This window comes from Gossypium hirsutum, chromosome D09, assembly GCF_007990345.1.
Source record: "Gossypium hirsutum isolate 1008001.06 chromosome D09, Gossypium_hirsutum_v2.1, whole genome shotgun sequence".
NCBI lineage: Eukaryota > Viridiplantae > Streptophyta > Magnoliopsida > Malvales > Malvaceae > Gossypium > Gossypium hirsutum.
Genome location: NC_053445.1, coordinates 43,091,383 through 43,104,346, shown reverse-complemented (window position 1 = coordinate 43,104,346; position 12,964 = coordinate 43,091,383). Strand labels below are relative to the sequence as shown.

General features: G+C 33.5%; 2 protein-coding genes across 2 annotated transcripts; one reads left to right on the top strand and one right to left on the bottom strand.

The window, feature by feature from the left end:
- Positions 1-2,122: 2,122 nt before the first annotated feature.
- Positions 2,123-3,046, bottom strand: LOC107892877 (dof zinc finger protein DOF3.5). Its single transcript, XM_016817906.2, has one exon. The coding sequence runs from the start codon at positions 3,039-3,041 to the stop codon at positions 2,166-2,168; it is 876 nt and encodes a 291-aa protein (XP_016673395.1). The 5' UTR covers positions 3,042-3,046; the 3' UTR covers positions 2,123-2,165.
- Positions 3,047-4,289: 1,243 nt separating this feature from the next.
- On the top strand, positions 4,290-8,043 carry LOC107892525 (L-type lectin-domain containing receptor kinase IX.2). The gene is made up of 4 exons (XM_016817598.1): positions 4,290-4,356; positions 4,451-4,669; positions 6,412-6,759; positions 7,001-8,043. Exons 1-4 carry the CDS (start codon positions 4,290-4,292, stop codon positions 8,041-8,043), a joined length of 1,677 nt encoding a protein of 558 aa, XP_016673087.1.
- Positions 8,044-12,964: the final 4,921 nt, after the last annotated feature.

Here is a 12,964-nt window from a genome sequence, read left to right as displayed (position 1 = left end):
CTTAATATATAGCCATATTATGACACACTCACAATATGGGTAAAAAATAAAATTTTATAAAATTATATTTATAAAATTTTAATATAAATAACAAATGTGTTGAAAATTATATAGGGTTGAATTCAAATCCATATAAACTGATAAAAAAAACCCAAAAATTAATACAATTTACTGCCATTACTCAATTAAATTAGTGTTTAATTGACTCGTGACACCAATCTATAGTATAGATATAGATTTATTTGTCATAAATAACTCTTTTTGTACTTAAATATTATAAAAGTTATTAGTAATTAGTAAATAGGTATCTTGAATGTTATTATTTAAAATATTTTTTTAAGTCTGATGGGTGTCAAGTTCTATAGATAATACATCTGTTATTTTTTTTAAGCTCAAAATTCTTAATAAATATAAAAAAATCATCAAATATAGATTAAATGACCTCAACACCTTTAATCATCGAGATACTTTTTAAAACAAATGAGGTAAAAGAAATTCAAGGAGCACTCACCTATTTCTCCAAGCTTTCAAAAATATACCCAAACTTCTTCTTTAACTCAAAAAAGGCCATGCTCCATAGCTATTGTAAACTCCACCTTTTGTCCAATATTTCCTCCACACATAAGCACATATAAACACCAACCAATCGTTGTTTCACGATAGATAACTTATAATATTATATCACCAATTACATAATCCAAGTATAATTATGAACTCAATTCATAGTTTCCTCACCTCTTTCACTTGACGTTTCTACCTTGAAAATCTTATGTTTCATTTTTGCTTCCATTCAAGTATATGTAATTTACGGTAGGTGTAGTTGTAGTAAAGTCTCACTATTGTGTAAGGTAAGTCCCACCATTTTGCTGCAAAAATTCATCTCTTTCCAAGCTTGTTGAATGCTCAAATGGGATCTCTAAATTTCGGTTTTCCTATGGCTTCATTCTCTCCTTACTCTCTTGTCAACTCAAACACTTGCTCAATGTTTTCTCTTTCCTCTTCTTCCATGCAATTTGGTTGGATTTGTGGCTTCATTTACTATTCACACTTAACATGGTATTTGCTACCAAATTCTATCCAACTGACACCTAGCTTTCAACATCTAATGCAGCTTAACTTTTAACATTATTTCAACCCATTATGGTCACCACTTGCCTTAAAAAGTTTGTAGTTTAATTGTCATGCCATAGCTTAAGTAAGTCCCTTTGAATTGATGGTAAAGTTTCCCATTGAGCCCTCTATAAATTATACCAATTACAAGATAATCATTCCTTAATCCTTACTTCACATGCTAATATAACCATCCAAGTCCAGACACTTAGTTGAAGCATAAATATTCCAAAGTTTTATTAATTACCACAGAATTTACTATTTATGACCCAGAATTGTGTCATTACTTGTCATCAAAATCTTTGAACAACACAATATCTTTTTTCGTCGTTTTATATATTTCTAAAATAAACTCAAATACTATATATATAATTTAAAGATTTAGGATTCATTCAAATATGTGGACTCACCGAACTGATCATGTGAAGCTAGCACGCCAGGATTTTGTTTGTCAATCCCAATGGACTATATAATATATAATCGAGTTATGTAAAGCTAAGATAGTTTTGTTTCCTGGAATTGAGATTTTCAAATTTTGATATACTCGAAGACTGAATCAGATATATTCAAATATAATTATTAAATTGAATTAATTATATCAAGTGCCGGCTAGAAAATTGGAAATTTAAGGCTACGATATATATACATCCCAAGAGGGTTTTGGTAACTTGGCTTATCCATCCCTTTTTCGAAGATGACCTTATGAAATCTTATGTAGCCACTGCACTTTACTGGGTTAGAAGCAAAGAAAATGAGATATTGCCAGTTATGATTGAATCTTCAATCATGTTGAGTACTTACGGACTGCTATTATGTCAGTAGAGTACGCAAATTAAATCTGTACAATAGCTCAAGAATGTACACTTCACCACCGTTGCTGGTGAGTTCATTGCTTTATCACACACAAAAAAAGGGGAACATAAATAATCATAATTTGTTTATATATTATTTCGTCTAATTCTTTTGATCTATACATAAATATTAGAAGAAAAACAAGCAAGAAGAGGGGAGAAAAAAAAAATTAACTGATATAACAGACGAGGGTAGTGAAAGCATCAAGTCCTGGTACTGAAAGTATCATCACTAGACAAATCAAATGGACTCCAATTACCAAACAGTAGATTTGGATCTTGAGTTTCAGGTCCTAGAAGTGGCTCCTGAGTTGCCTGCAAGTGCAAGGCATGAGTGATGGAGGAATGAGAATTCGGCCACAGTATCTCTTGGGAAGATAAATCATCACCTGGCAATGGTGGCAATGCATAGTTACTTGTTTCATCACCTGTACATTGTTGAACTCTATCTAGATAGTCTAATCCAGGATGGTATATTTGGTCATTGTTGCTCAAGTGATATTCTGTGGAGAAGTCGGAGTGAGTGAGGCATCCAGTGACACCGTTTTCTTCCGGTAGCTGAAGACTTGATTCCATGTTCGTGTTCGATAAGCTTGGAAACTCCCGAGATGGATCGAACTCCGTCGGCAACTCTGGAACTTCGAAACTGGACTTGTTTTCTGGTTGTTGATTGTTCAGAAAGTTGGCAAAAAGGAGTGCCAAATCGATATGAGAACCGTCAGACATTGAGGAGGAGGTATTGGAGTCGGATAAGGCGTTCACTTTATTATCATAACAAGGAGCACCGTCACTTGACAAACTCTTGTTGCAGGGGGCACCATCAGTTGGCAGCCTTAATAAGGACTTACCTCTTCTGTTTTTGCGGCAGCCGCCTCCGACCGGCACGTTGCGAAGGGAACCTCCTTTGGTCCAATATCTTCGACAGCCTTTGCAAAAGTACCTTGGTTGTGTTAAGCTGTAATTGTTGTAATAACAGAATTTGGTATTGGAAGAGCCACACCTTGGACAATTTGGTGATATCTCCACGTAGGCTTCCATTCTCTCTCCATAAAAAACAGCTTCTAACTCCGTAGCCTTCATCAAGAAAGCCAGCGGCCAAACACACAGTGGGGAGAGTAGGGATAGAGTGGGGTTCAATTGAGAAATAATATTGGTTAAATTAAGTAGAGGGCACACAGGAATGCTTATGGGGCCTTGGAAATGGAGGAGTTTTAGGGAGCAAATGCCTCGAGAGGAGCACACAACCTTCCTTGGTGACCATTCGGAGTTCGAAAATATAATATAATTTAGAAAGGCAAAAAAACAGAAGCACACGGGCAATGCACGTGGGTGGTGTGTTTCTTGAACAAGGAATATCTCTCTGGGATCATGCGCTTCTTGGATCATGTACCCTTTTTGCAGATTTCATGAATGTGCATGTGATGAGAATGTTGAACCAACGAAATCAAGACACATTTCAGAAAATCACTATCTCTAACCACTTGCTCATTCTATGCATACACTAGAACGCTTACCAGCATGATCCTTGATCGGCCGTGATGCATGAAAAGAGTACGTACATATCTCAAGGTGATCTTTTCAGCCACTACTTTACTGCTGACTGGTTGTTTTATCCACACGTTTATATAGTTAGCGCAGCGATTGATTCTCTTATCTAGAAAACTAAAATATTCTAAATATTTTGATAGAATTCAACTTTGAAGACATTTTAAGTTGATGGTGTCTGCATGTAGTATGCCATACCTGCAACGAATACAAGTAAAAATCTTCACAATCTCATATCATGTAGATGCAGCGGCCTTAACTTTTCCAGTTATGAAATGAGAAGTAACCATGTGTAGAGTATTATAGCAGGCAGCTACGTAGCTAAATTCAAGCATTACATGGTAATTTATGTACGCATCAATGTTTATGCATGTATTTAAGGTGGATGAGATAGAGCAAAGCTTGGAATTTCTGCATCATTTTGAACTTAGATTATACCTAAAGAAAATCCCCTTGAGTTGCCCATTGTCACAAACGAAAGTGTAGAAGGGACTATAGATAACTAGACCTGATCAGCACCAGCATAAAATCCGGATGGTGTTCGGATCGTTGGAAAATTTTCTGTCCATCTCTCAAAGAAGACTGCTTTAAGGAAGACTGGAGACTGGAAATTCCCACGTAAAGGACATCCTACAATATTGTTGCTGCTGTATTGCACTATCTGCTTCATGTGATCCAGTATATAAATTTGCCTAATTTTTTTAAAAGCATACAAATCCCGACGAGTATAATATTTCAAAAAAATTAAGATGAAAATCTTGAAAAAAAACAATAAATGCATCTATGGCAATGGATTTGCATTTTTTCTTGCTCCTGTGGACTATCAAATGCCAGCCAATTCAGCCAGTGGGTATCTTGGGCTATTGAATAGCTCCACTTGGGCTGGCACGTCCCGAATTCAGATTATCTCAGTTAAGTTTGACAGCTATTCTAATGGAGATTAGGATCCACCAACTCAATAGCGTCAGCTGTTTATGTCTCATGGGATGCTGGCTCAAACAGTGGGAAATTGGCTAACGCTTGGATTACTTACAATGACCTGAGTGTGTTCTGGACATATGATGAAAACCCTGTTTTTATGGGCAACTCTGTTCTTTCTTATGTGTTCGATCTGATGAAAACTCAACCGCAATGGGTTAAAATTGGATTTTCAGCATGTACAGGTCAGTTCATGGAGTGCAACACCATTAAATCATGGAAATTCACTTCGAATTTCAAAACCCGGCAACCAAAGCCTAAATTTTGTCTCTGACATTTATACAAATTTAGCCCCTAAATTTGTTAAATAAAGATAAATTTTGAGAGATATATTTATTATTATACCAATTATCTTTAGTTGATCACTTTGAAAATTAACAAGGATTAAATAACTCAATATTTTTAGAAGGATCAATTCACTCATTAATATCAATATTAAAAGGGACTAAAAAGATTTTTTACCAAATAATTATATAATTCAGAGATAGTATATACAACACAACAACAATAGATATAAACATAACCCAAAATATACACAACAATTATCATAAAATAAATAATACCAACCCAGCACAAATATAAGAATATATTTAAAATACAACATGAACGTACGGATATATTAAAATTTCTATATACAAGTTGTTAATGCATCAGCACTTAAATATTTAATAACTTAAACAATTATGACCCAAAATATGAATACAATATACACATTTTAATGACTTTTTGGTATAATAAAATTTTTGGTCCTTCAACTTTACAAAAATATCATTTTAATCCTCCATTTAATTTTTCATTTCTTTTAACTTTTAAACTTGTATTTTTTATCAAATCACTCTAAAATGGATAAAAAAAGTTAATGTTTATTACTTTTGTTGACACCACCATTTAATTAATTTTTAAAAATTTTAAAAAATAAAAAATATTCTTTTAATAATTTTAATGATTTTTAATTTCTTAAAATGGTTTATTCTAATTTTTTTGAAATTTTTAAAAAATAATTAATTAAATGTTCACATACCATGTGTATGCAACTTTAACAAAATTAAATAACCATAATTTTTTTATTCATTTTGAAATGATTTAATAAGAAAAAGAAAGTTTAAAAATTTTAAAAAAGTGAAACATTTAGGGATATAATGAATTTTGGATGGATACATAAATAACTTTATATGTCATTTACCATTAAGGAGAAAGAAACATTATCATTGTTCTACAAGGAAACTGTCTCTCCTGTGTCTGAATTTCCAAGAAGATATCGTCTCTATCGCTGCATTGTTTCAACAGTTCATTCATCTCTGGCATTGTAGAGGACAACGTTGGCCGCTGGTTTCCTTGTAACACTATTCCAAATAGATTCTATTAATCTCTATTTATATCTGAACCCAGTCTGCTGGTATGAAGAAGAACAAACTACATCCAAACCATGTCTGCAAGTTGTCAGTCTTCCCATCTTAATGCTCATTGCTTTTTTCTTCTCATTTTCGTCCAACTTTTTCTTCCATTTGCGCGTCCAGTATCTTTTGATATAACTAGGTTCCATACTACAACAAATAACATAGCTTACGAAGGCAGGGATTTAAATAGCGGTCCGTTACTGAAATAGCGGCCGTTATATAGCGGTAGCGGCACCGTCCGAAACCGCTACTGCCGAAACCCGCTATACCCGCAATACACAATAAGTAATGTAAAATTCACGACCGCGATACCTGCAATGACCGCAATAGCATCCGTTATGTCCGCAACCGCGATAAACGCAATGCGACCGAAAACGCGACCGCGACCGCAATTTAAATCCCTGAAGGTGACGCCCACCCTTCACTTGGAAATCTAGAACTCAACATCGTAGAATATGTATGCCGTGTTGGTTGGGCAACGTACACGGAGCCTATTCGCATATGGGATTCCTCTACCTTGCCGCTTGCAGACTTCACTGCCCACTTCTCCTTTACCATCAACACTAGAAATGTGAGTAACTATGGCAATGGATTTGCATTTTTTCTTGCTCCTGTGGACTATCAAATACCACCCAATTCAGCCGGTGGGTATCTTGGGTTATTGAATAGCTCCACTGGGGCTGGCACCTCCCGAACTCAGATTATCACGGTTGAGTTTGACAGCTATTCTAATGGAGATTGGGATCCACCAACGGAACATGTTGGGATCAATAACAACTCGTTGGCGTCAGCTGTTTATGTCCCGTGGAATGCTGGCTCAAACAGTGGGAAATTGGCTAACGCTTGGATTACTTACAATGCCACTACCAAAAACCTGAGTGTGTTCTAGACATATGATGAAAACCCTATTTTTATGGGCAATTCTTCTCTTTCTTATGTGATCGATCTGATGAAAACTCTCCCGCAGTGGGTTAAAATTGGATTTTCAACCGGAACAGGCCAGTTGACGGAGTACAATACCATTAAATCATGGAAATTCACCTCGAATTTAGAAACCAAGCAACCAAAGCCTAGTAAAAAAAAAGAGCACAAGAACATATGTGATTGTTCTTGTTCCAGTTTGTGCAGTCGCGTTGTTGCTTGGCCTATTAACAGTTTGGTTCCTGCTGCAGAAAGGGGGCATTAAAGGTTGCCTACGGCAGAAAAATGGAACACATCTTGATGGAGGAGGTATACCGATAAGATTTGGGTACCAAAAACTATATGAAGCTACCAATGGATTCGCACAAGACAAAAGATTGGGCCGAGGAGGGTCCGCGCATGTTTATAATGGAAAATTGGATGATTATAGCATAGTTGCAGTAAAAAGCATATTTGCCGAGTCCGAGAGTTTTTTTATCAACGAACTTAATGTAATAAGTTGTTTAAAACATGAAAACTTGGTAAGGTTAATCGGTTGGTGTCATGAACAAAGCCAACTGTTACTTGTGTATGAATACATGCCAAACGGCAGCCTTGAGAGCCATCTTCATGGTGAAAAACCAACACTCCCTTGGCATGTAAGGTATAAAATAGCTATAGGATTGGCGTCAGCTCTTCAGTATCTTCATGAAGGCGAAGAGCAGTGTGTTCTCCATAGAGATATCAAATCAGATAATGTGTTGCTAGACCTGGATTTCACAACTAAGCTCTGTGATTTCGGAGTTTCGAAACTCGTGGACCGAGGAGAGAGGACTCAAACAACGATGGTTGTGGGAACACCTGGATACTTAGCACCGGAATATATGCAAGAACAAATAGCTCGCAAAGAAACAGACATGTATAGCTTTGGGATTGTGGCCTTAGAAATTTGCTGTGGGAGAAAGCCTCGAAATGGTGCATTGGTAAGGGTGGTGTGGCAGCTATACCTTGGTGGTATTGTGGTGGAGGCTGCTGATGCAAGGCTAGAGAATTTCGATGCAAATAAAATGAGATGCTTGTTGACTGTGGGGTTATGGTGTACAAACCCTAATCACAGTGAAAGGTCTACTGCAGAACAAGTTCTTAATATTCTTCAGAATGAATCTCCATTGCCGGACCTTCCACCAGATATGTATCCGCCTCCTTTACCTCCCTTAGAAATCGACACGGTAGGTTCAGAGATTCTGGATGGATCAAGATGAAAGAGCTAATTCAAGAATCAACCAAAAATATGATAAAAATGAATCAAAGGTAAGCTAATCATTCAAAACTTGTCTTCTTAACCCCCCAAAATGCTCATAATAACAGCATTTTCATTGCCTTGTTTAATTAACCAAGTTTTCCTTCCATTTGTTCATTCAATTTCGTGGGGCATTACTATGTTGTAAGTCTTGAGTCAAGGTTCCTTTTTGAGAATTAGGTGAACCAACCAACACATTCATTGCTTTGCATGGCCTGCCTGTGTCACGTGCCGCAGTTCAAAGCCCGTGACTATCGCATCAAATTCATCCAATAGAGGTCTATTATTTAGATAAAGATCATTTGGCCCGCAAGAACTGGCCCGATTCAAGAAGCTGTTGGAGAAGCCTGTCAAATTGAAGCCTAGTTGGCCGGATAATGCAGATATGGCAACTTAGGCTAATTTGGTAACTAATCTTAGAAGATTGAGGGAATCATATCTTGTAAAGATTAGATTAGATTTGATATGACATATCTTGTAAATCCCTAAAATCAAGGGATACGGTTAATCTCGTCCGTTGATGTAAACGTGTAATAGCCCGATTTTTAGAAATGTTGAAAACAGTGGTACGAGACCACCAAATTTAGAAAATAAGCTCGTAAATTTTTATTATTTAATAATTACGAGTCAAATATAATTTTTAAGAGATTTTTGAATTAATAATTTGTGTTTTATAAAAATTTATTAAGTCAAGAAATTGAGGAAAAGAGGTATCAAGACCTTGATGTTATAAATCGAGCCGTAAATATTTTTATAAATATTTACGGAGTGTCAATATGGTAGTGTTAAAGTTTCGTCAGAAAATTTTAACGTTTTCGGTAGTCAATTAATTAAAAAGGACTAAATTGAAAAGATGCAAAACTTGCTAAAGTGATTAAATAGCTTAACAATTAAATAAGAAAGGACTAAAAGAATAAATGGACTAACTTAAGTGGCAGAGACGGCATACCGTTAAAAAAATTAAATATTTTTATGTATTTAAGGACAAAATTGGAATTACAATAAAGTTTATGTGGCCAAAATTTATTTTAAGGATTTCAAGATCATTTCTTCTTGCAATTTCGGTGGGAAACAGCCATGGAAGAGGGTTTAGAGCTGGTATTCCATATTTTAGCTTCAAGTCAGTGTAATTCTTACTTTTTCCTTGAAATTTTTATATTTTTATATTTTAGTATATGTTAATGGATGTTTAAAGGTGTTTTATTAAAGAATTTTGGATGAAAACATGTTTTAGGGATTAAGTTGAAAAATATTGAAATTGTGGAAAAATTCTGAAATTTCATGGAATCCATGGGTTGTTATTGATATGTATGAGAATTATTAGACTTGGATGAAGGATTAAATTGCAATAATTTCATTTTCCGAGCCTAGGGACGAAATTGTCATGTGTTAAAAGTTTAGGGTCAAAATGGTAATCAATATATTGCAGTAAAACAGTTTTGGGTAGCAGCAGTGTGCCAACTTTGAAAACTCACCAAAAATCGTGGGAATCGAATTAGAAGATGAGTAAATATGAAATTAAATCTTATTGAGTCTAGTTTCTTATAGAAGAAATGGTGTAAGCAATGGAATTATAAATCATGAGATATAATAAATTTTGTGAGATAGAGTCAAAATAATTTCAGAATCCCCTGTTCTGACTTTGGAAAATCATTAAAAATTGTAAAAAAATTAATTATGGGTTAAAATTTATATTTTTAGAATTCTGAATGAGTCTATTTTTATGATAAATAAACAAGAATATCATCCGAATTCTGTACAATGAGATAATCAATTTTTAGTGAAGAGAGATTAGAACTGTCGAGCAGTGTAATAGGGGAAAATTTAAAGAATAAACTGTACTTATTGGCTAATTCAAAAATTCTGAAATGTTTATGGTAAAAAGATATATGAATCTAGTTTCAGGAAAAATTAACGTATTTTAATTTAGAGCTCCATAGCTCCGGAATAAAGTAATTTAGTGACTCTGACTCAGATGGGCAGCTTTAAATTTACATATAAGTGAGTAAGGAAATTATGTATAATGTTATTAAGCGTGTTATATACATTAAGGATGTGAAATGGAGAGGAGGAGGACAATAAAATATATGAATGAATTGTGTATAAATGGTTATATGCCCGATTATAATCGGTCAATGGTAAATTGAATGGTAAATACGTATTGGTATTAAAAGAATTATTGCGGTATTGAAAAGCAATTGATCAAATGTTTAAGAAATTTAGTCATGGTATATATATATGTGTGGTAATTTTGATATATGGATGTATTTTGGTTGTGGATTGATCATAATGATAAAGGTTATGTAACACCCCTAACCCATATCCGTCGCCGAATTAGGGTTACGAGGCATTACCGAACAGACACAACCATTTCTCTTTTAAAAAAAAACCAAACTGATCACAAACATAGAAATTAAACCATATTCACATGGCTAATTATATTATACAATCCAAATCTAGCCAAAATCATACTCAAACCTATACATGCCATAAAATCAAGTTCAAACTGTTAACAAAATACCAAAAGAAGTCGATAGTGTGATAGACTAAGCTGAAGATCCCGAGCTCGTAACGCGTCTCCAAAATCTATAAACAAATAAACAAAAACAATCAAAGTAAGCTTCTATAGCTCAGTAAGTTTATAGCATATCCAAAATACATATAAACGATCATTTGTATTATCATTATATACCTAAAAATCAAGTTATATACATCATCATTAATCGCATATATAAATTCTAAATATACTTATCAACCACATGTGCCGAATGCACACATATATATATACTTTAGTTCACATATGCTGAACGCATAGATATATATACTCACCAGACACAAAGATTCGAGCTTTTATATGCTCATCAAAAACATAGCAACAGATGTTCATATATTAATCCAATATAAATAACCAAATCATATACATATATATTCAATGTATACAATCACTTAATTAAAACAGATTCAACGGCACATAGCCTGCTAGACTTATAGCCTGATTCAGATCACCGGCACGTAGCCTGCTAGGTTTATAACCTGATTCAGATCACCGGCACGTAGCCTGCTAGGTTTGTAACCTGATTCAGATCACCGGCACGTAGCCTGCTAGACTTAAAGTCTGAAAAATTCACCGGCATTAAGCCTGCTAGGCGCTTAGCCTGAAAATCTCAATTTCACAGATACAAGGATGATTTCTCGTATATTTCTTAATAGCAACACACGTTCATAACATTTATATATAATTCACAATCTCAACTCTATCCCAAGAAAATTTGTAGTCCATGTTCGAATCATACAAGCATTTAAAATTTATACTTTTAATTCAATGCAAATCTTAAACATATATATATATACATTCAACCATGTATATCAATATATAATTCCATACCTAATTTCAATACATATACTTTTAATTTTAGCTCATCAAATATACAATAGATGTACATTTATATATATATATATGTACATATTCGAATTTCATTTATGCATATATATATAACACTCATACTTAAAATTCATTATAAGAACATATACATATATGTAAGCATGCTTATTCAAATATAGCATATACATATAAATTACAATTCACATATACATATCTATTTGAAACTTCTCATACAATCATGGGTTACATAACTTTAAATAAATCCAAGAGTTTATACATATATATACCTACATATATATATTCGCACCATATATATATATATATTATACATTCCTTTGATTAAAATCAAGAATTTATACCTATGCAACATTCATACTTTAACTAATTTCAATAACTTATATATATATATATGTATATATATTCTAGCATTATATATATACATATATATACATGCTTATTCGAATATCAACTATACTCTTATACATTTCTTACCTTTATTTCAACCCATAAATCTATACAAGATTATACTTGTATAGTCGAACATGCTATATATGTAAATATCATCCATACTTCAAAATTTATTCAATCAATATACTTTTAATTATAGCTCAACATCAAATACAATTAGTATACATGAATAAATATTAACATAATAAATTTTAATTGCTAATAGACTTACCTCGGATATCAGCGGACACGATCGACTATTCGATTACTTTCGTTTTTCCCCGATCCAAATCCGTTTTCTTCGTTTCTTGATCTAAACATAATCAAATTTAACCTTTTTATTCATCAAAACATTCAATTAAGTCCAAAAATACATAAATGGGAAAATTACTATTTTACCCCTAACATTTTACACTTTTTGCAATTTAGTCATTTTTACACAAAACACAAAATACACAAAATTTGCCCTCACTAAGCTAGGGCCGAATGTTCCTTGTCTTCATACTAGTCCACACATTTCATTTATTTCACATTTTAGTCCCCTAAAAATTTAATTTCACAATTTAGCCCTATTTACTCAATTTCACTAAAATTCCAATACAAAACATATTAATCTAAAACATATCTTTCATTATCCATTATCAAACATCACAAAACACAATTATTCATCAATGGCATAGCTCAAAATATTCATCAAAATCAAAAATTCAAGCATGGGTCGGATAGTACTCGAAGCAACGATCTCAAAAACATAAAAATTATCAAAAACCAAACAAAACATACCTTGAATTTGAGCTTCCAAGTGACCGAATGTTCCTAAATTTTTTTCCTATTTCTTTTCTTTGAGTTTCGGCAATCACAAAGATGAACATGGCTTTCTTTTAGTTAAATTTTTAGCATATAATAATTTATTAACCTTTTACTAAAATAACCTTAAAAATAAACAAACAAAACAATATAAATTAAGGTCACTTTTGACCATTACCTTCCACTATCCTTTAAAATAGACTAATTGCCCTTTAAGGACCTCATATTAAAAAGCCATTATCAAATA

Coding starts and splice junctions, on each gene's coding strand:
- LOC107892525 (XM_016817598.1), top strand. CDS start 4,290: ATGGCAATGGATTTGCATTTTTTCTTGCTCCTGTGGACTATCAAATGC. Junction 4,357..4,450: donor CCAGCCAATTCAGCCAGTGG/GTATCTTGGGCT, acceptor AATGGAGATTAG/GATCCACCAACTCAATAGCG. Junction 6,760..7,000: donor TGCCACTACCAAAAACCTGA/GTGTGTTCTAGA, acceptor TTCTTGTTCCAG/TTTGTGCAGTCGCGTTGTTG.
- LOC107892877 (XM_016817906.2), bottom strand. CDS start 3,041: ATGAAGGCTACGGAGTTAGAAGCTGTTTTTTATGGAGAGAGAATGGAA.